The sequence below is a fragment of the Pagrus pagrus genome (genome assembly GCF_965226575.1).
Source record: "Pagrus pagrus genome assembly, chromosome: 5".
NCBI lineage: Eukaryota > Metazoa > Chordata > Actinopteri > Spariformes > Sparidae > Pagrus > Pagrus pagrus.
The window spans coordinates 6,207,042-6,231,777 of NC_140189.1; the positions used below are offsets into that span (position 1 = coordinate 6,207,042).

At 42.5% G+C, this 24,736-nt stretch overlaps 1 protein-coding gene across 2 annotated transcripts in view; it reads left to right on the forward strand.

Annotated features, from left to right (window-relative positions):
• LOC311256850 (protocadherin-1-like) overlaps positions 1-24,736 on the forward strand; it is a 222,543-nt gene that overhangs the window by 13,853 nt on the left and 183,954 nt on the right. For both annotated transcript variants that reach the window (XM_084352228.1, XM_084352229.1), the window contains exons 3-4: positions 2,364-3,195; positions 11,512-13,695. In XM_084352228.1, the coding sequence (XP_084208354.1) occupies positions 2,386-3,195; positions 11,512-13,695 (2,994 nt within the window). In that variant the 5' untranslated portion in view covers positions 2,364-2,385. The remainder of the gene's footprint in view (positions 1-2,363; positions 3,196-11,511; positions 13,696-24,736) is intronic.

Below are 24,736 nucleotides of genomic sequence, written 5' to 3' on the forward strand. Positions count from 1 at the left end.
ATTACTGCCAAGAGAGGAAGAAAAAAAAACAGAGAGACAGAGAGAAGAAAGAGAAGGAGAGGTAGAGGGACGGAGGAGAGGAAGAAAGAGTTTATATCTAAAAAAAGAGTTTGGCTCAGATATAACATGAACGCCAGGCAGTAGGCGAAAAGTTAATTTGTGAGGAAAACGTTGAGCCTCGAACACGGAGTCAGTTCTCATCATCACAATCTGAATTTATGGTTTCATTTATCTTTAAATAAGCTTAAATGTTGTTTAATATCTGAAATGATCTAATTTCTCATTCTGATTGAGAAGCTTACCTCATGTTAGAGACCTTTAATGAAATAGTATTTTAAATTTAGCATCTTACTTCTCAAGCTTGTCCAGTTCCTCTGGTGGGAAACTGTGCAACTATTTCTGTAATTTCCTGAAACCGACAATCAGACATTCACGGCCACTTCACGCTGTGATTGGTCAGTTTGAATGTTGTTTGTCATTCTCGGTTATTTCCATCACTTTTCATATGATGAAAAACTGCCGGCTTTTCTGTCCCCCTTCAACGCAGTCGTCCGGATGCAGTTATTGTCGTTAAGATACTGGAACTTCTAACTTTGATACAATACCTTGAAAAATATTAATATTCAATACCACGAGGAGAAATTGACCCCCCTGTAGTCAACATTAATAATCACTCTTTTTAAATATTTGTTTTTTTCTCTTTAGATCAGGCTTTTTAGAAATAATGTGCAGGAGTGGGGCGCTCAAATGAAAATAAGTGAGCCTGTTGAAGCAGCTAACTTCGCGGCTAACCCTCTTCACTTGCAACACACCAGGTTGGCCTACCTGTGTATCGATACTGTAGAAAAGTAGGTGTTGAAACTGTTTCAAATATACCTATAATTAATATAAGTATAAAAACTGTGTTGTTTGTCCACGTCGTTCAAACCTCGTCTCTTCTACTGTACTTCAGCCCTGAAGCAGCCACACAAGCATTAGTGTGATGAATTAGTCATGGCCTGATTTACTCTCAGTGGAGCCTGAGGGCAAAATAAGCTGTTGGACCCCTCCTCATCTCCTGTTACTGCTGATCTCTGTGTGTGAAGGTCCGAATGCACTCCAGAATTTATCTACAGTTTAAACTTTGGACCATTCAGAATAACCCTAACATGGACCCTCTGGGCTATGAGTATATGAAAGTGTCATTTAAATGCAAACTGTACTGAACTTAGAGCTGACCAAAAACGTCTTTATTTAGGAAAATTCAGCATGTAGACAAGGTTTTGCCTTAAAAATCCTAACATTTCAGACTATTGTGTTTCAAAGGTTCATGTTCTAATATTCTAACAGATTTCTAAGTTTATTACAATTAATTTAATCACTGTGAAGCCAGAAATGTTCAACAGGGGTCCAAGCCAACCTCTCTGTCAATAGGTGAATAAAGAAATATTTGTTATCTGTTATCTCGTCAAGGACGACATCCAAACTTGAAAAATAACGCTAAAAAGTAGCCATAATATTGGTAACTCAAAAATATGATTACGTTTGTATTCTCTCCACGTTCAACATTGTGCGTTGTCCAAATGTCAAGACTGTCTGATCATAAAAGTTGTATAAAAAGAAGTTGTTGGAAAAGATCTGTTGTTGTCTGTGGAGACAAACTGCCTTGCTCTGAAACTGAGGTTGGTTAGCTTTTCACTGTGCGATACGGAGCTCAGACTGAACCTTCACCTGTATTTACTCTTATTTGATTGTTCAAACGTGCTGTAAGTCAGTTAAACAATATTTATTTGATATTAACTTTTGACCTTTCTCTGTATCTATTTGTTTTTTTGTCTCCTGTCGGTTGTTTTTTAATCACTTGTGTCAGTTGACACAGACGTGCCTGTAGTTAAACTGTTCTCTGAGTGCAGCCCTCTTTAATACTCTTCACACAAGCTGAAATACGTCTTTCTCTTCTAATCAGCATAAAAAGGTCTTATGAAGTCTTAAGTCTGAGTTGCTGAGACTTGCAGACTTGCAGTGTTCCTCCTCGCTGCCTTCCGTCAGTATTTTTGGTCGAGTGTCGCCTGCAGCGGCACTCGGTTTGTCTTCCTGTCAGAGCGCTCGACTGGCAGCAGGAGGAAGTCATCACTCTGTGCTGCTCGGCTGCTCACTGCAGCCGGCGGTGAGACCAGGCCTCAAACCTCGTCACCCTCAGGTCTCGCAAATAACTATTAGGGACGTGTTTAGTGTCCCGAGGAGACAAATTCGACCATCTTTTCCTGAACAGCGGCATTATAAATCTGAGACAGGTGCAGCTCTGTGGATCTTGAGTCAACTTTCTGTTATTTAGCGATGAGTGACGGGCGCTCGTGTTAATCTGTTCTCTGTGTCTCTTTCAGAGCGGTGCTGTCGGGCGGAGACATGGCGACACTGAGGTGGAATGTTCTTCTGTACCTGGCGGTTGTGCTGCTGGTCTCCTGCAGCGCAGCGCCCACGGACATCCTGTATAGGGTTCCTGAGGAGCAGCCGCCAAACACGTTGATCGGCAGCCTTGCGTCCGACCAGGGCCTGCCAGACACGGGCCATCTCTACAAGCTGGAGGTGGGCACGCCATACCTGCGAGTGGACGGAAAGACTGGCGATATCTACACCACCGAGATCCCCATTGACCGCGAGACACTGAGGGACTGCCGCAACGTATTCGAGGGCGACAAATGCTTCCTGGAGTTTGAAGTGTCGATCACGGACATGGTGAAAGGAATCGGCTCGGGGCCGCGGCTGATCGAGGGACGCATCGAGGTGCTGGACATCAACGACAACACGCCGCAGTTCTCCTCCCCCATCCTCACCCTGTCCATCCCTGAGAACACGCACACCGGCGCCCTCTTCTCCATCCCCATGGCCACCGACAGGGACTCCGGCAGCAACGGCGTAGCAGAGTACTCTCTGAGCACCGGGCCGGACGCCAACCAGCTGTTCAGCCTGCAGGTCGCCGTGGACTCGGACGAGAAGCTGCCTCAGCTGGTCGTCATGGGCAACCTGGACCGCGAGAAGAAGGACTCGTACGACCTGAATATCCGCGTGGTGGATGGCGGGAAGCCTCCCAGGGTGAGCAGCGCTCTGCTGCGGGTCACCGTCACCGACCAGAACGACAACGCCCCGAAGTTTGAGAGGAGTCACTACGAGGCCGAGCTACCGGAGAACAGCCCGCAGGGACACTCTGTGCTGCAGGTCGGTGCACACACACACACACACACACACACACACACACACACACACACACACACACACTCAAATCTTTATTGATTAATCTGCAGATTATTTTCATGAGTCATTTAATCTATAAAATGTCTGAAAATGGTGAAAATTGCTCATCTCAATTCTCATCACTAATCAATGCAGCTCTACTAGGTATATAACTTTTTGGAATGGAGCTTGGTTTGTGGTGGGGCATTTAGAAACTACAACAAAAACTCAGCAATAACATTGTTTTACCAATCTGCTCAAAAAAGTTTTGGGGATTAAATTGAAGGTTTTTTGAATGGAGTTTTGTGACACAACAGTTGTAAACTGATTTTCTTTCAATCAACTAATCGATTGTCTCATCACTGCAGCTCTACCAAAGACAGGTGGTGGAGAGTTTGTCAGTACTTTAGCTCTATTCATTTTAACTGACCTACTGCAACAACACTTTATTTTCTGTTAAGTTCATTGACAGGAAACAAATCAATAAGAACTCATCGATCAGGACAAAATGCCACATTTTCTGGTTGCAGCTTCTCAAATGTCAGAATCTGTTATATTTTGTTTTTGGACCCCCAAAAAAAAGAGACATTAAAAGTTGCCAGATCGAGTGTGACACTTCTGGCTGAGCAGTTTTCACTTTTTGATATTTTATAAACTGAATGATTCATTTAACCAAAAAACAATCAGTAGAATAATTGATGATGAAAATAACTGTTGGTTTGCAGCCCTAATCTGAACAAAAGTGAACCACTTCATCTCCACACAGGATATTTTTCATGATTTCTGTCAATATTAACTCCCTCTTAAGCCCTTAAACTCCTGAGAGTTTGTTCAGCTGCTGTAATTATTGTAGCTCACATGCAGTTTTACAGTTCAGTGCTGTGTTCAGCTTGGTTTTCTCTTCCAGATCAGTGGCTCAGATAATTAGATTGAGCTGGACTTGTGATGTGAGACTCCACAGTAAAAACATGGCAGGAATGACGAACAAAACACCGACACATCAAACCCAGGATGTAAAAAATATTATTTTCTTTGAAAGGAAGGGTGCAAACAAAGTAGTGTTCAACAGGAAACAGCAGAAATCAGCTTGATGTTTTACCCTTTAAAGGATCAGTTCACCCAAAAAAAAAAATTTGGTCATTACCTCCTCCCCCCATGCTCATGGAAAGTCAGGTGATGTTTTATAATCTATGAAGCTCGAGAAATGTTTTTGGGTGAACTTCTCCTTTAAACAAACTTAAATGAAATGGGTTCAAACTGTAAATCTTCACCTGTAAGACAACAGCAAAATCTTCCTTCCTCGCCATCACACCTGAGCATATATCACATATATCTCCCTTTATTCTGGAGTAAAACAAGCAGGAATGTGAGTTTAAATCAGGATAAATCTGTCCCTCGTGGTGTCTGAGTGTTGCAGCTGCTCCTTCGGAGTCGATCCAGAGTTTTCTTGTCCACCTCACATTGTAGTGGAACCTTTGGCCCTGTTGGTGATAACACAGAGAGCTGCAGGACAACACGGCGCACTGACTGCACATAATATGCTGCTCAATTATCCGTACAGACAGATGGTGCGGTGGAGGTGAAGCAGGGCGTGGGATCTCCGCGTGTAGTCACATATTAACCACTGATCCAGCTTCACCTTTGAGCCCTCGACCGAGGTGGCTCGTACGTGACGTCGCCGTCAGCGGGCAGAGCAGGACGGTTCGGTTTAGCCCGGTGAACATCCCTACAAACCCACCTCACTGTATCCTCCTCCTCCTCTTCTTCTTCCCTTCCTGACTGTAGCACGACCAGCCAGCCTTCCAGCGAGCCTTGCATGACTTAATCTGAGTCAGTCATGAGATTATCCACGGGGCTTATTGGTATTATTGCTCTGGATGTGGCTCATTGCATTTCAGAGAGCCGCAGAATTCATTTCACTTAACGTGCGTTTGAGGAGTGATGCTTTAGAGGCAGCGGGACAGGCGCTGACTGACGACCCTGACCTGCTTAAATCGTCCAATGTCGACACAGACATGTATATCCCTGCTATTTGACTCGCTCTTCAAAGGAGCAGAACGCTGCGTTTAGCATATTTTAACCTATTTTCCTCCATTGGGCTATTTTAAAATCAAGTCGTCTGATTTTAGGTGGATTTCCTTCCCTTCAGGTGTCAATTTGTTTCAGTAAAGCACAATGAACCTCATCAGGACTGTCTCATTAATGTTTAAATACTATAATATGAAATATAAATGAGTGTAAAGGTTCATTCTTGACCTTGAAAACAGTGACTTGACAAAAAATCCCAACTCAAAGTCCAGAAACAAGCTCTTTTAGCTTTCAACTTTGATTTTTGCTCAATCAGTGATGAATATTTGATTTAACAACAGTATCTTAACTTTTCCTCCGGAGCTTTTAACTCAATCTCATCGTCATCCTCAGCAGATGTAGTTGAGAGTGTTGGTTCATCATTATCAGCATTATTTATGTTCAGTTTTCACTGTGAAATAAGCAACACTCAAAGTAAAAAACTAGTAAGTGGAGCCTGTGTTAAGACTTTTCAAGTAAATGAAATATTCAATATATAAAGGTGAATATACAGTATATGTAAGTATTTATTAAAGGTGCAGTATGTAAGAATTGGCAAATTCATACTCAAAACAAACTGCCATGAGCTAGTTAGCCCAGTTAGCCGTGCATCTAGTGGTCCAGGGTGAGTGTTGGTATTTACACTGCAAGCACAGGAGCTTTGGACCTGGCCGAGGCTAACGTGTTAGCATGCTAACTTCAGTTGATATCTCTTCAAAACAATACACAGACATCATGAAGTCAAAACTGTTATTTCTTCACATTTTTGTTGATTTTTAATGTTTTCAAGTAAAATGATTACAGATTGCCCCTTTAAATTGTACTACAGAGCTGTACATGACTATGAAGAAACAGCAAGCAGCTGGTTAGCTTAGCATTAGCATAATTATTCCTTTAAATAACATTGGCATCTTTGTTAGAATTTCAAATACATTCCTGTGTCCTTGGACCAAACAACAAATGTTATTAATTTCAGTTAATTTGAATGTTTTCAACTAAAATTCTGTTGTTGTTTTTTTGTAAACTGTGTTGGTTGTGTAGGTGGTGAACAAACAAAGAAAACCTACATAACACAAACCCCTCTATAAAGAAAGAATGAAAAAACATTCAGCACAGAAGGATTAAGTGGAGCAGACTCAGATAGAAGGAGTTACAAACTTAATTTCATCCTGCTGATAACAACCTTAGATAGAGAAATGGAATATGCAGAGCAAAACACAAAATATGGATGAGAAAATAGATAGATAGATAAATAAATAAATAAAGAGAGGAAAAAATCAAATTTAATTGACAGAAGATTAAGTTTCAGAGTCTCAAGTTTACACTTGGATAATCTGCTGTGTTGGTTTGATGTTATCAGATTTGATTGCCTCACAACTGTCGTCAACATTTTGATTCAAATGCCGCTCTTGCACCTGATTGGCTCACTGAAGGACATGACATCACCTTTGTCCTATCGCCTGAGCCTCGCCTACTTTAAACAGAAAGGAAAAACACACAAAGCTGATAGAAAGTATGTTTTCAGGTCCTTTAATCACAAGATTTCTTTGCCTGATAAATGAGATGATTGTGAAAATCTATCACATCATTCCCCAAGTATTATTTTCTCTTTCCAGCTGAAGGATCTCTTGAAATCTTATCAAATCACTGAGAACATTTATGGCTAACCCTAATGACTAACAGCCACATCTCCCAAAAAAAAAAGAGAGGATAAATAACATGAAATGTTTCTTTGACAACCAGCTAATTAACTAAAAAGAGGCAGCTCAAAATGATCTGAAGAGTCTGAACTACTATGTAATTATAATGTGTTTTGGTCAACAATAAACCAGACAGGATATAAACTGTGACGGATTATCTTTCTGACGCTAGTTTTAAGTAAGGATACCCAGAAACTGATTTTTCAAATCAAACCATCAGAGGTTTAGTTTCACAAACGGTTCAGAGAATCCAGTCGGCTCGTTTAAGAAAGCGGTCGGTCTCTCTGGTTAATTGTTAACTGGGAGATAAACAGTGTTTGTATTTGCCGTTCAGCCGGACAGAGCGGCCTTGGAGAGCAGCCAGCGCTGCTCTGGCCTCATCACAGTAGCACTTTGCTCCGGCAGCTCAACTGTTCAATACACAATTCTCAGAAGCTGTCAATAATTCACCGCTGTTTGGTGATGTCTGCTGCTTAAAGCCACACAGGAGGAAAGGAAATCAATGGGCAGGAGAAATTATAATTTCACTTTCGTGTTTTCTTTAACCTTAACCTCTGCGACTTGGATCAGTGACTTCCACAGTCTCACCCTCCCTCCCCCCTCGGTGAGGGTCTGTCACAGTGTGTGATCCTGAGCAGGCAGAAAACTAGATATTCATTATGTGGCGGTCTGAACTGGAGTTTGTGTTAAAAAGAGAATCCCTCAGAGATTCTGTTGGCTGCATTAACCTTTGAAACCCAGATTGCCTCCTTAAATGTTCAATTAAACGTTCCCTTGACTCCCATGTTTTTTATGGCTGCAGAATACCATCAAATGCAAATGTTTTAGATGGTTTTTGCATTTAAATGCCCCAAATTTCAACTCGACATTAAGACACATACATAGGATCTTAAAGAAAAGATTGATATTTTGGTAAATATGCGTATTTTCTTCTACCACTCTCATTTCCAGGATTCATTTCAAGTCTTTAGAGTTTGAAAGTATGATATTGTGGAGTAAAAAATTCTGATATCGGCTAAGAGACACATTTTTTCCCCTAAAATGTGGTCATTATTTGTTTGTTGTTTCCCAGCGTTGAAATAAGCGAGCGTTAAACTTACTAGAAGTCTTTGACTGCTTATGAAAATCAATTTAGTTTAATTTTATTGAATACTGATGCCTCTATATGACCAAAAAACTAAAGGTCCTCGTAGTAGCTTAAAATAATCATAATCACAACAAAACAACAAAGATTTCATCGATAGACATTGATGCTGTGATTATCAAGGAATTCTGCAAAGATTCTGGTCAACCCTGAAATATGATTGGCTACCCCATTATTCTAAAGTATGATTGGCTGTCTGCCAAGTGAGAGGGTTCAAAACAACAGTATGATGAGAATTTCCAAATGTGCCTTTGTTTTCTTTCAATGTATCCTAACTTTTGCGGAATCAAATTGTACTTATTGTAAGTTGCTTTGGATAAAAGTGTCAGCTATATGTAATGAAAGAACATCATGTTTGTGTTTACTCCTAGCTTAGCTTAGCATAACTGTTCTTTGAAAAAAAATACACTGGCATCTTGACTAGAATTTAAAGTATAATCCTGTGTCCTTGGCCCAAACAACATACATTTTACTGTTTGCTTAAAGGCTCAAATATCCTAACCCCATCTTTGGTTTTTTAAAGAAACCATATATTTTTTTCACGACTTAAGTTTCAGGGGATTATTTTCCTGAGACGAAACCTGGCTCACATTCACATTACATCACTGTGGGTCCCAGGTGAAGCCTGTCGAAAACGCTGATCCAGCAGCACCTGGGACATTTAAATCAGCTGTTCAACAACTAGTTCATTTAAAACTACACGCCGACCTACATTTCTCACCAGCAGTCGTGGCGTCGAATGAATGCAATTAAGAAGTATTAGATGCGTTGATAGCCATGCGACCTAACGAGAACATCCTAAGTGATATTCTGCTGACTGATTGTACCTCTTAATTGACTAATTACCTCAATTTACTTTGGGTTTGAGTGTGTGAGGCCGGATCATGGCCGGTGTTGGTCTGTCCTCTCCCGTCTCCTAATGGGCCCTGAGGAGCTGGAGCTTTTCTGATAATGAGAGGAACATTAACATTCACTCATCTGCCAATTAGATACCAATGACCCGCCACATGGTCGTTAGATGTTGTTGTGTGGGCATGTGCGCTCAGCTTTGATCGTCCGTTATGTTTCACACACAGCAGAACCCCCCCCCCCCCCCCCCCAGGACAACACAAAGGGCTTTGTAGTCGTACATTAGAAGCTAAATAATCATTAATATGTTACTGAGGTTGTAAAGGGAACATGGTGTCTTCAGGCTGCTCGAATTGGACCGAGAATTGACAGAAATTTGGCTGAAATCTAAACATTTATAGTGGATCTGGCTGATTGACACATGAAAGAAGGACACAGTGAATGCAGTATTTAATAATTTAGTTTAAATTGGTTCATCAAAATAAAACCACACTCTGGACGTCTTTACAGCGAAGATTTCCTGTCTGTCATCAAAACTGAGCAAGCCATGGAATGCAGTGTTTTCCCAAGGTTTGTGGAAGGCTACGGTGTGTGTATTTGGCATGGGGTTTTGGAGTCCTCCCCCAAGAAAATTTGCCATTTTTCAACAAATCATTTTAGACTGTTATAGCCATATTTGTACAAAGAAAGTTGGAAAAACTAGAGCTGATAATAATAATCACTTTCCTAAAAGCCTAAACTAAAGAGGTCCACTGGGGGGTATTCCAGAAAGGAGGTTCAACAAACTCTGAGTCTATCCCTGAACTCTGAGTTGACTTACCCTGTGAAGTGAAACTCTGAGTTTTCAGTTCCAGAACAGCTGATCTGAGTTAGGTAAGTCGACTCTGAGTATGTTAACTCTGAGTTGAGCTCGTGCCTGACGACTAGTAAAAAGCCATCATCAATGGAGCTCCGATACTGTGATTCACCATGACAACAGGGGAGAAAACAGGAAGCAGACATTTTCTGGGGGAAAAAAAGTAACACGGCTGCGGCCGTAATAAAAATCACTGACAGAGTTTTAGATGTGGTCGTCTTTTCATTTTGAAGTTAACATCACTTTCTTTTATATTAGCCTTTGAGGAAGTGGTTGAATGTTGTTCAATGTTTTATTTTATTTTAGGCTATTTTATTTAATTTAAATCAGCTGAAAATTAAATATAAAAACAGTCTCACGATGGCTCCTCACTTTGGTTTTATTTCACATATTAAACAAAGTAAAAGTTTATTCAGTGGATATTGCAACTTGTAGCAGCTTTTACCACCAACAGATGCTGTTTAACACACATCTGTGTCCTAACATCCTGCTGAGTAGATGAACATGAAGTGGTGCTCACCTCCACCTCCACCACTTCCGACAGAGGCAGAGGAGCTGGTCCTGAGTCAGCTCGCTGGGTGACCAGAGGCTGAGGGCGTCACTCACCCCAAGGGCCCAACATTAGAGGCAGACACACACGTACTGTCTACAGATTGAACGAGAAGTCATTTAATCTTATACTCAATGCGATGGCAAACTAGAAACACGGACTTTGAAATTACGTTGTAGGAAAAAGTACAATAGGCTACTACTGATGGTTACTTTTATAGCTATCTGTGGGAAATACAGAAAGCCAAATGAAATGTGAGTTATTTCTCTTTTTCTGGCTGCTGGAAGGTGATTGATTAACCTCCGAAGTGATTAAAAAAAACAAAAGAAAAACGCAGAGGATGGTTCGGATCTGAGAGCACGTCAGCGATGACGTGTAGCCTGATATTCGCTGCGCGGCCGGAGAATATAAATGACGGACTGATGAGAAGCGGTCTACTGTTCGGTTCAGTCCTCGTCAGGGAGTGGGAGCTCATCTAAATGAATCTAAATTCTCCTCCTGGTGTAAAACTATGAGAATTATTTCTGCTTCAACATGATCGGACTGAGAAGGAAAGGACAGCCGCTGTCAGACAGCTCCGTCAGACTCAGTGTTTCTTCACGTAAACCTGCCAGTGAGCAGGTTAGGTTCACAGAGTAAGTTACCGCAGTAACAGACCCAGAGTTTAAGTTATCTCTCTTTCTGGAACTGAAAACTCAGAGTTTCTTTCATCTCAGGGTTAACAAACTCAGAGTTTTCACAAAACCGGCTTTCTGGAATACCCCCCTGGTATGCCTACATAATGAATGGCAAAACGTCCAACTAATTGTCTTATTTTGGCTCGCCATTGTGACTTTAAACATCCTCAGTCTTTCACTGTCTTGAAAGATTTGAGTTTGCGCTCTGATTAGTTTTGACATTTACTTAGACAAACCCAAACATCCTTCAAGAGTTAAGAGCAACAGAACATGTACTCAAAACAATAATAAGGGACTCAAAGTGATGTGGAGGCAGTGATATGTTCAAATCAAAAGAAATGTGTTTGTTGTCCTTGGATGACTCACCTGGGTGATCAAAACATAAAATTAGCTTGTTGCACAACCTTTTTGGGGAAATTCGACCTGACAGAAAAAGTTAACTTTTTTTGTCTTTGTAGGTCAGAGCCAACGACGCAGACACCGGCACCAATGGAGAGATTGACTACAGCCTCCATCAAGCATCGGACACTGTCCAGAGGCTTCTGCGCATTGACCGCTCTACAGGCATCATCTACGTCAAGGGCCTGGTGGACCGTGAAGAGGAGAACTTCCTCAAGTTCTTTGTGGTTGCCAAAGATCGTGGACCCAATTCCAAGAGCTCCAAAGTCCTGGTGACCATTAACGTCAGGGATCAGAATGACAATGCACCAGCCATTGAGATCCGTGGAATCGGCTTGGTGATACACCAGGACGGCGTGGCCAACATCTCTGAGGACATGCCTATCGGCACAGCGGTGGCGTTGGTCCAGGTGTCGGACCGTGACGAAGGGGAAAATGCGGTGGTGACGTGCGTGGTTGCCGGTGATGTCCCATTCCAGCTCAGGCCTGCCAGCGAGTCAGCCAACGATCGGAAGAGGAAGTACTTCCTGCAGACGACCACCCTGCTGGATTACGAGCGTGTGAAGGATTACAGGATTGAAATTGTTGCAGTGGATTCTGGGAACCCTGCCCTGTCCAGCACCAACTCTCTCAGAGTCCAGGTCACGGACATGAACGACAACACGCCAAACTTTTCCCCTGCATTGCTCGAAGTTGACTTTGCAGAGGGCAACCAGCCAGGCGACAAGGTACTGGACGTCATAGCGACGGATGCAGACAGTGGCACCAATGCAGAGCTGGCCTACAGCATCATCGAGCTCTCCGCCGTCAGGCTGTTTGAAATTGATGCCAACACTGGAGAGATTCGTGTGAAGAACCTTCTGGATCGGGAGGAGACGGAGCGTTACGAGTTCCGAGTGGCGGCAGCAGACAAGGGCGTTCCTAGCAAAACTGGCACTGCTACAGTGGTGATTAATGTTCTGGACCGCAATGACAATGACCCCAAGTTTATGCTGAATGGCTACAGCTTCTCTGTCATCGAAAACATGGCACCACTCAACCCTGTTGGTATAGTGACTGTCACTGATAACGATAAAGGGGAGAACGCCAGAGTGAGGCTGTTTGTAGAACCGGACAATGGCAAGTTTGTGATCCAGAACGGCACGGGAACCATCCTGTCCAGCATCTCCTTCGACCGCGAGAAGGAGAGCACCTACACCTTCCGCCTGAAGGCTGTGGATGCTGGTGACCCACCTCGATCCTCCTACGTGGGAGTGACCATCAATGTCCTGGACGAGAACGATAACGCACCTTATGTCACCAAGCCAGCCAACTCCTCCTACACCTACATGTCGCCTGTCACCGCGCCAGAAACCAGTGTTGAAGTGGTGGAGGCTGAGGACATTGACTCTGGACCCAATGCTGAGCTGGTCTACACCATCACTGGCGGCAACCCATATGGCCTATTCCACATCTCGCCCAGCAGTGGGGAGATCACATTGGCGCAGGAATTCACCGGCAAGCACAACGGGCTGCACCGCCTGGTTGTGAGGGTAAGCGATAAAGGCAAACCTCCCCGCCACACCACCGCCCTGGTCCACGTTTTTGTCAATGACACAAAGTCCAACGTCTCCCTCATCGAAGCACTGGTCGGACACAGCCTCTATACCCCTCTGGACCGGGACATTGCCGGAGATCCAAACTACACCCTCGCTCAGCGCAGCAACATCCTGTACGGCAGCCTGGCCGGTATCGCTGGCGTGATTCTGGTGATTGTAGCCGTGATGGTCATCAGGCACCGACTGCAGAAGGACACAAAGAGTGGCTACCAGGCCGGCAAGAAGGAGAGTAAGGACCTGTATGCTCCAAAGCAAGGCCCCAAAAATGGCAAAGGGAAAAAGAGCAAAAAAGGAAAAGCTCCTAAACCGGCCAAACCACTGGAGGAGGACGAAGAGGCGAGCTTGCAGAAAGGCCTCAAGTTCAACCTCATCAATGACAACGTCAACGACAGTCCCAGAATCCACTTGCCCCTTAACTACCCACCAGGAAGCCCTGACTTGGGCCGTCACTACCGCTCCAACTCCCCGCTACCTTCCATCCAGCTGCAGCCTCAGTCGCCCTCCGCCTCCAAGAAGCACCAGGCTGTTCAGGACCTCCCCGCCACCAACACCTTTGTGGGAACGGGCGACAACAACTCAACAGGCTCCGACCAATATTCGGATTACAGCTACAAGGCCAACCCGCCCAAATACAGCAGCAAACAGGTAGGAGAGTACGCAAACACGGCAATGTACCACAGGGACATTTACTGGACGAACCGGGTGTGGTAGTCACGCTGGAACTTGTTTGGCTCAGCCAATGTCCATCCACCAAAGCTGCACTGATCCCCCCGCACAGCACCCACCTCCAAATGGCTGTTTTCCCTTTTGTTTTTGGTTTTGGTTTGGTTGTGTTCACCATTCCTGTTCTGTTCTGTTTTCACCTCAACATGGACACCACAATATTCACTTACCATGAAGGATTACGTTAAGGGATAGACCAAATATGGGTTTACCAATATTTAACCACAGATATTTGGTCAATATAACACCCAAAATGAACTCTGTTGATCCAGAGGGTTGTTTTATGCTCAATGTTTGTGTTGATTTTTTTTTTTGTTGATAATGTTCCACAATCGTTAATGTTCAATTCTTACAGTATTTACATATTGTAGATAACTACAAAAGCAACAGCCCAATCACCAGAGAAAATGTTGGTAGATAACATCTTTGCAAACCATGGATACGTAAAAATTTGGTTCTCGTGTTCGTGTTCGGAGGTTGCAGGGAATGTGGTTGAGTTACCGTCAAGGCTGCCAAGTCAGTGACCACTGTTGAAGACAGTGTTTCAACATTTGTAAGCATAAAACCACTGGATATTTTTAAGTAAACATCGGGACAATTTCCAGTTTGTGGCGACAAAGCCAGGTTTTTTAAGCCAACATAAAACCAAGTGGTTTTTGTGCCACATCCTAAAACCTAACTAGAGATAGGTACCACGCTAGAGACCACTGTTCAAGACAACGTTTCAACATTTGTAAGCGTGAAACCACTGGATATTTTTTCAGAATGTTCGGGACAATTACCAGCCGTGATTGAGAGAAATGTAATATATCCATGGTTTGCTGAAATGACCAACATTTAGTCTGGTGATTGAGTCGAAAGCCAAAAAAGGCATACAAATGTGAAATCCTGAATTTTTGGTTCTTTATCAACATCATAAATCCCATATGGGTCTATCCTTCCGTTCTGTATGTTTTTCCTTTTGTTTCATTTGTGTTCAGTTTCACCTTTTCACCATGGGTTAATTGAAGGAGGTTATGAGTTTTTTTTATTGTTTTCTTTGTGCGACCGTTGAAAGCTTCACACTGACATCCTCATTAAGTCTGAATGTGTTTGTCTTTTCTTTTTTTTTAATATATTTCTGGAGAGCTGACTCGAGGTTTAAAGCTGCTCTTTATGGCCGGATCAGCTTGTTGAAGTGTGACAAAGAGTGACTGTGAATTCCTTAGTTCGTTTGGCCATTTTTTATTGTTTCTCGGCTTTTTATTTTTTTTGTCCTTCTCTTGGCCAAGAACTAGACTGGCTCAGCAGCACTTTAGAGTGTTTCCATCCAGTTCAGACCAATTTAAGGTAATTTCAGCTCGGTCAGGGAGCCAAGCAGTGAAGAAAGAAAGAAAGGGAATAAGGAGGAGGGGGAGGAGAAGGGTTGTAAAAAGCCACTACACTATGAAGGAGAAGGTACACTAAGACTAAATACAACCATTTCTTAACCTCGGCACCTCCTGTCAGGTCAGTTGAAATACGACTTTTAATTTTGCCGTGTTCCCAATCACCGGGGTTTAAAAGTCAATTGTTTGCACAGATTAATGGCAGGTAATTTTCCAGGCGCCCGCTTTCGCCTTCTTTTACCCAGAGTGCCTTGCTCTTTTCTATTTAATGTACAAAAAGGGGGTTGACGGGGAGGGCGGGGGCCATTAACTGCGTGATGGCGACCAGCTGTCATGCCACATCGGCTGTTTTTTGTGGCGTCACGTTGATGGACTGTGAAAGTGAAAAATGTCAGGTGCACTGTGAACAGACAATCACGTTAGCGATGTTGAGACTGTAAATACTTTTGAACGACATGTCAAATGTTTTGTTTTTTGTACTTTTTCATCTGCTGTTTATGTTGAACATTACTGTGTGTCGTGTGTGTGCTTAACAAGGGCGTTTCATTGTTCCCCTGCTCTTTAAAGACTTCACTACCTGAACCAAAGACTCACACACACACACCTGCATAATCACTGTCATCACCATCATTTGCGTGGAGCTGGAGCTCAGACTGTGATGGTCGGTCTCGCAGAATTCCCGCCAGTGTTAGCGGTCCGCTAGCGCTCCTGCTGGGTTAATATTTAGCCTGTTAACACTTCTCGAGCTCGCAGGCGTCGCACACATCGACTCCATCACACACCTGCTCTTCCTCCTTCTTCTTCTCTGGGGGAAAAATATGTACAGTGTTTTATCTTTTTTGTTGTGTTTTTTACAGCTAAAAGCCAGATTTTATTTCAATAAACATGTTGCTTAAATGTTAAAGTGTTAAAGCTTTCTGTGCGTTCACTGGGTGGGGTTACAAACAGGAAGTGGGAACAGGTGGAGGTGCGGTTTTTCCATCTTCATTTCCATCCTTCACACATGGAGAGAAAATGTACGTGGTTCACAGGACAGGATGTTTATTTTCAGGCCAGTTTACATTAAAATGAACTTTATTGGCAAAATATGTCAGAGCGTACAAAACATTAAATAAATGAATATAATAGAAATGACAGCAACGATACAGAGAGGGCTACACATGGAGCAAGAGTGCAAAGAAAATATTGATTGGATGATGTAACAGGTTACTTTACACAGTGGCTGCCTCATATGCATCTATTGATCGATACGATTAGATAAACTATTGATCTAGGGAGTCACCGCAGCAGAGATACAAGAACAGATCCACAGATGAGTAAAGAGTATGTGATAGAGGAAGAAGAACGGAGATGTTTTACTTGAATAAAAGTAGAAATACCAACATTTTAAATGAATCTGTTACAAGAAAAACTCATTCATAAAAAATCTTATGTTTGTAAGTGTGATCAGAAATGTACGTAACATATAAAAGTACTCACTGTGCAGCCAAAATATGATTATTATTGTAACACTTTATAATAACCATCATCAATAAATGGTAAAGTTATAGTTAATTAAACTTTAAGTTAATAGTTATTTGACTGTTTACAAAGAATGAGATTCTTTATAAATATTTTTCTTTTATTGTGAATGGCAACTGATGTTTAAAATACTGTAGATGGTTGATTAATAAACATAATGGTTTACAATAGCTCAAAAAATGTTGTTAATAAATAAATAAAGTTTAATTAACTACTAATGTAGCATTCATCAGCCCAAAGTGTGACTTTATAATTTTATACTCTTACATTATTGTTATTGATTCAGAAACATATAAAATGCCTGAAAGTGCTCAATTATGCAGAATAATAAACTTTATATTATTGGATTATAATAATGATGCATCACTGGTAAACATGGAGCTCATTTTAATGACTTTAAATACTTTAATCTCTCGGGAAGCTTGTAAATGTCCTTCAGAGATCAATAAAGTTTTATCCAGATCTGAATATAAGCACCGTGTCACAGTCGGCAGGTGTCGGACCCTCAGAGCCTCGTTTACAATTCCAGTTGATCATCGTCTCTGTATCTGTTTGTCATTCTGAGATGGCATCACACATTCAAAATGGAGGCGAGGAGAGGACGTGCCTCTGGAATAACTCTTAAATCCTCTTTTTCTGAACTGAAATAAGATGTTAGAAAAGCTTTGATCCAGATGTTTTCTGAGGATAAAAACACATCTGTCCACTTTAGTTTATCCTGCCTTAAAATGATGATAAAATCCATTTTATCTAAATAAAGGCCTAATTTATCTGACTAGAAACCCCAATGTGAAGAATGTCCTCTTTGGTGCAGAACTTGCGGCCGGACGTCTTTTCAGTCACAGAAAAAAGATGGATAGGAAAAATGTTATAAACACTTGGATAAAAGTATTTCTGACAGCTCATTTTAGTTGAAAACATTGTTTTTACCCCTCTGGTTTTCTGTTTTTAAAAGGATTTCTGAATCACGTTTTATACCGACGATGTTTCACGTAACGCCTTTACATTATAAAATCGATTTTATAACTCATGTATAAAGGGTTAATATCAACATCTGAAGCAGGGCTGCACAAAGTGGGAGCACAGTGAGGTTTAATTTGGCCCGCCAGATGTGTCTAGCGAGAAAAAATTTAAATATTAATTTGAAAAAATATTGATTACGGTCGAGCGGTTTTGTTTTTTGTGAGGTAAAAATGGTCTTTAAATGTGTTGGATCCTTTATTATTGAGAGTTACAGAGACACTTTAAGCAGGAAGTTTGTCAATAGGGAAACAATTTTGTATGTTAAGTAAACAATATGTTTGTTTCAGTTTTGGCCCTTCAAGGCACCCTTAATCTAAAGTACCAGTCGTCAGATAAATGTAGTGGAAGAGAAAGTACAATATTTGCCTCTGAAGTGTAGTTTAGTAGAAGTATACAGTTGTTTAAAATGGAAATACTCAAGTTAAATACAAGTACCTTGAGATTTTACTGAACTACAGTACTTAAGTAGATGTACTTAGTTACTTTCCATCTCTGACATGAATACATTTTCTCTTCATCGCAGCCACATGAACACATAAACCATCGTGTCTGTCATTTTAAACTCACAGCTGCCGACTCTACCTGTTGGCACGCACACACACACACACACACACACACACACACACCTTTGGACTTTCAGTAAACAGAGGACGGAGATCAAAACAACCGGCAAGCAGGTGCTGAACCTGCCTGGGTCGAAGGTCAAATATCACTCAGAAACAGTCATTAGCAGCGAGGAGCGACGAGGGCGGAGGTCAACGACGCCTCCTCTCTGACTCCTCCCCCGTCAGGACTCCACATTAACAGTCTGACGGCGTCCTTCCTGCTTTTACGCTGACCAACTCGGCTGTCTCTATGGTAACACAACGACCCGAGTGTGTGTGTGTGTGTGTGCTGACTCATTGTACTGACCCCCTCTGCCTCCCCCATCTCCCTCATCTCCCCCCCTGCTTCTATGGAAAGCTCTGCCCTTTGAATGAAGAGAGATGAAGAGGGAGCGTGTGTGTGTGTGTGTGTGTGTGTGTGTGTGTGCGTGTTGCCTGTCATTCAGTTTATATAAGCCCTGGGCTGAGTGTTTGCTCCTCTCTCCCACATACCGACGATGATTTCATGGGTTGCAACAGTCGGAGTTACAGATTGCCATGTAAACAATGAAAGGTCAAAATATTTCAGCTCTTATCTAATTGTTACCTTTCAGTGTTTAAAGTTGAGATTTTTTGTCCAGAGATTCCCAGGCAAACATTTCAAGCCTCAACACATGTGAAACGTCTGATATAAAAAACAAAAAAACACCTTCTTCTTTCTGTCAGGGAACTACTTTTCTGTAAGCCGGCGCATCGCCTGTTTTCGCAACCAGCACTTCATCCAGATCTGCATTTTTTCCCCCTTCTGTTGTTTCCTGATATTGATTCATAATCTGTGACACACAACCAGTTCTACGAGTCAACATCCGGCAGGCAAAAGGCAAAAAGATTTAGAGGGTAACACGAGTTCAGCTCAGATCTGAAGGCTTTTTAAAAAAGGGGAAGACTGAGATGATCTGTCAGTTGGATCGCAACGAAATGTTGTGCACATCTTCATCTTCCCTGGAGGATGAATCTCAGTAATGTTGTTGATTTTCTGAATTTTCATTGAGTGCCGTCAGCTTTAACTGCATCTGAAACCAATTGGAATAAATGTCGGGACTGTACCTATGTTTCTGCAAACCAAATGTTCAAAAAGCACTTGGTTAGGGTTAGGAAAGATCATGTTTTTACCTGTTTTGGTCTCCAAACACACGGCTGGACTTGTCTGGAAGTCTCATTGAAAACAACCGGTATTGTTGCCACAAACACGGTGAGAAATGTCTCGATATCCAGTGGTTTCCCACGTAGCCTTTTCTCCTCATCTCCATTGCGTACCATATAACACGGCTGGAAACGTTATCACGTCTCTTCAAAAAATGTCCAGTTTTGTCGCCACAAACATGGCTTGAAAATGTCCTGATGTCCCATTAAAAATATACAGTATCGTTGCCACAAACACGGTTAGAAATGTCCCAACGTCTCGCCAAAATAACTGGTTTTGTTGCTAAATAACACCTCTGAAAATGTACCCTCTTAGGTTTCGGAAAAGATCATGTTTTGGCTTAAAATACCTGCTTTGTCTGGAAAATGTCCCAATGTCCAATTAAAAATATCCAGCGGTTTCATGCTTACAAATGTTAAAACTCAGTTTTAACATTTAGCAGTTTCTGGCTTGGCAGCCCTCAAGTCCACCACCTGACATGACAGTCAGCTCATACACACATTTAATCTGAAATGAAGACAAAAATGTTGATATGATCCAAATGAAACGTTTGCATTGTGGGTCTGAATAGGAGAGCATCTGGGTCCACCTCGTAGTGATCTCAGGGCAGGTGGAGGTTTTGGTCATTTTGCTAACAAGATGGATGACTTCTGATCATTTAAATCTCTAATAAACCTAACCTAATAAACCTTCAGACTCAGGTATCTGTTCCTCAGACTAGACTTCGTCTTCACCTATACCTGAACAAGACTCCCACACACGTCCTGAATGCCCATCGACAGCAGCGCTTGAGTCTCAACTCAATATCTTTGCAATAACCTGTGGCGAAAGTAGGACAAGGCTGAATAAACAGAGTTACTGAATACGTATTGTTCCACTATATTAAAAGAAATCTTAAAAGTATCTGAAGCGCTGGATCCTTTCACCTCCTCAGGCTGCAACAAATCCTTCAGAGGACAGAACCAGAGAAGGAAAAGTCTGTCTTTGGTTGAATTGTTCTCAACTTACAGTTAAACTTTAATGTTTTCTTCTAGCTTTGCTTTGTTCAATGTCAGAAGAGATTGTGCAGCACTGATCTATAGTCTAAAACTGATGTTTTTTTCTTATTGAGGTTTGAGGCGAAAAAGGAAAAATACCCTCCTGCAACCACAGAAATTATATGAACACCTCGCTTTTATCCATGCCAAATGCTCGGATGAAATTATGAACATCCAGTTAAACGACACACCCAGAAACATACGGCACTTTAGGCGTTTTCCATTTCAGCAGACCTGCTAATGTTCACACTAAACACTCATAATCGTTGTGCTCGGCTACAGTTACAGCCCATTAAATGATTGCTGATTTAAAACAGGTGTCTTTAAATCTGAAACGTGTGGTTCTGCAGTTTGACGGACCAACAGACAGACAGACAGACAGACTTCCTGTTTCTCTGCGGTCCAGCTCGCTGTCAGAGAGACGGGCTGTAATGGTGACCATTAGCCGAGCGGCTAGAAGCTTTTTCTCCCCAGAAAATTACAGTAATTTTACTTTGGTGGCTAAAAAATGTGGTCAGGCGGGGACAGAGTGGCTGTCATCAGTCGGACACAGCTGAGGGGGAGGTGTGAAGTACAAATACTCACTGTACTCAGATGTTACTTCAGATGGAGTACAGTTACTGCTGGAAACATCTATTGATCTTTAATAATGAGGACAGTTTTTAGTCTTGATTTGAACAGAGTGAGCAGAGACGACCTGTACCTGAAGACGTCCGGACAGACAGTGAAGTGATTCATACAGTAAGTCAAGATTACAGCTGTAGCTTCGGTGACCAGTTGGAGGCTTCTTGTTCTGGCTCCTTTATGATCGCTGCACCTTTTCTAGGACGAAGCTTTTTTAAAAACTATGCTGCCGGTTTTTGGTTCTTGGTCCCAAAAAGTCTTTTTTGTCACCTGAGGAAAAAGTGTCAGCCTCCGTTTATGTGTACATTTCTGCAAAAAGTTACAAAGGCATCAGAAAAGGATCATATTGTGGCCTAAAATACCTGGTTTTGTCACTAAAAACTTGGCCGGAAAATGTCTCAACGTCTTGCTAGAAATATCCAGTGATGTCACGCTTACACATGTTAAAGGCTGTTTAGAACGATGGCCTCTCACTTGGCAGTCGTCCTGCGAATACCCAGTCAAGATACCTGGTGTTTGCTACAAACAAGGCTAGAAAACGTCTCAATGTCTTCTTAAAAATATCCAGCGGTTTCACGCTGTGAAACGTGGTCTCAAACAGCGGTTTCTTGCTTGGTGGTTGCCTCACAAATACCTGGTTTTGTCGTCACAAACACGGCTGGAAAAATTCCTCGATGTCCCGTCACAAAACACTTGATTTTGCCGGTTGAAACACGATCACACAGCGGTCTCTTGCTTGGCAGATGTCTCATCCAGCTGTTTTAATGACTTTTATTGAATTTTCCACTTCTGTCCATCTCTAGACAGCCTGATTTGACGAGTGAATAAATGAATAAGTATCATCTTCAGCAGTTTGTTCGGAGTTAAAGTTCAGTCGTAGTGTTTTAAACTCGGTCAGGTCATGTCGCGTCTTCACAGGTTAGAACAGGTACGATGTAGAGATGGAGATACGTCTCTCAGCATCTCCACTGTGAAGGTGGAGGAGGTGCTGAATCTGGTCACAATGGGGTCTTTGTAACACACACACACACACACACACACACACATAGACAAACACAAGACCCACATATTTTCTTCTTAAACACACATTCCTGAACATGAACATCACTCAGCACAGCGTAATCCTCTCAGCCCCTCTCCATGTGGTTTGTTGTGTGTGTGTGTGTGTGTGTGTGTGTGTGTCTTGTTTTGTGTGTGTGTACTAACAGGCGGGTGTGTCAGACAGGTGGAGCGTCGTGTGTTGAAGCTGCAGAATCAAAATAAAGACGGCTCCATTTTGAAATAAAACTACTTGTATTTCTAATTGAGAGCGCTGCAGAGAGAACTCCATGTAAACACTCGTGTCTGCACTGAGCATGCTCAGCTGACAGCAGGAAGTTCACAGCAGTACAAATACAAGTGTTAGCAACTGTTAGCATGCTAACACACTTAGCATTTAGCTTGAACTTCCACTGTGCATGTTTACTTTCATTCAGAAAAAAAAGCCATTTGTCTGATTTAACTGCAGCCACTGAAACACTGAGAACCAAACCATGGTTCTGTGGTTCTGTGGTTCTGTTTACATCACCAGAACGTGAAAAAGAGGACATGAAGAGGTGTGAAAACATGAGATTTCCTCATCCTCAGCTCTTTTGTTCTCATGCAGGAGTTTATTTAAACCGATCCATAGAGAACCTCGAGAACCGTGAAGGAACTCCTTCAGTCTCTATTCAGCCTCTCTCTCCATCTCTGTCTGTCTCCGTCTATCTCGGTCGCCCCCTCAGGGCTGAGATTGTGTTCGAGCCACTGAGACGACTCAATACAAAGATCAGCCAGTGTGTGTGTGTCTGTGTGTGTCTGTGTGTGTGTGTGTGTTTTACTTTTATGTGGAGCCAGAAATCAAAAACACAAGAAACATAATTTTGTGAGTGTGTTCGTGTGTGTGTTTTTATGTGTGTCTGTGTGCATGTGTGTGTTGTCTCGCCACCTGCTCCAACAACACAAGTGAAGTGGAACGGAAACCTGCCCGAGGCTTCACACACACACACACACACACACACACACACACACACACACACACACGCAAACACACACACACGCACACACACACACACAGAACAAAACAAGCGAGCGACAGTAAATGTAGGCATGAAGGAGGAAGAGGAGGAGGAGGACGAGATGAAGAGGAGCACAAAACACACACTACATATATCACCACGTGTGTTAGCTGTGTGTGTGTGTGTGTGTGTGTGTGTGTGTGTGTGTGTGTGTGTATGTGTGTGTGCCTAACAAGGCTGGTAGCAGGTGGTATGACTCAGGAGAGGAGGACACACACACACACACACCTGTAGGCGGGGTCAGAGGTCAGATGCTGTACAGCTGCTCTGTACACTGGGCTGCTGAACTCTGGCTGCAGGCGCACACACACACACACACACACACACACACACACACACACACACACACACACACACACAGAGACAACACGGCTGCTTGTTACAGATGCTGCTAACATTAATGCACTCTCAGTGTGACGGACCAGAAGCAGGAGAACAAAAGAAAACAGGAAAAATGAACAGGGTTTGGTTGAGACTCTTCTCTTTGTTTCTCGTCATATTATTTAACAGAAAAGGATCCTAAAGCAGAATCCTGCTCTATTTCAGCAGATTTAATCCGTCATAAATATAAGTCGTACGTCGTGAATGATGAGGACTTTGCATGATTATTTTAGGACTCTTTCAACATCTTGGCACGGTGGTAAGAAGTGGATTTAGTGTGTTGAGCGGATGCATAATTGTAATCAAAAGTGTGATTATTTGAAGGAAGGAGGTCAAGAAGAATTCAATCTTCCCGTCGTTATGTGGCGAAGAGAATCTAACCAGAAACATGTTCTTATAAAAGATTCAGAGCGTTCAGCTACATCTCATGGGTTTTGGGTTACGTGGTTTGTCCGGCGTTGCTGTTCCCAGCAGTCCAACATGGCGGATGTACTCACGGATGTGCTACTCAGATCAGGTAGCGGCAGGGACATCATAGGTAGGAAGAATATTAGCATCAATGGTTCTTGCATTAGATGTATCAGTAGTATCTGCACTAAAGGTACTTGTCTCGCAAGATTTCCTGATTTGCTTTGGGCGCTTAACAAATACGCAAAAACTCGTGGTGCGCCACTCCAGGATTTCAGACCGGACCAACATGGCAGCTCATTCGTAAACTTTCTCTTCACAGCAAAATGTGTTTCTGGAGACATTTTAGGCGAGAAATAAGTCATGCAACTGCAGAATCTGTCGTTTTTATAGTTCTTCAAGAGTTTCCAGAAGTGTTGTGTCGTGCCTGGATGCCCGTAACTTGCTTTAAATTGCAAGAAATAAAATGTATGCCAATGAGGCAATGCGACGTCATTAAGAGGTGCACAACACTGAGCTTAAAAAAATGTGTTTTTAAGATGGATTTAAAGAGGTGTGGTCACGCTCAGTTCTAGCGGACTCACTGACAGTATCAGTAGTATCAGTAGTAGTAGTATAAGTATGAGTAGTAGTACAGTATTTTGAGGAACAGAGTGCAGTAATTTGCAGCAGATGCTAAGTGACAATCAGGACTGTCAGCGGGGGGTGGGGGATGGGG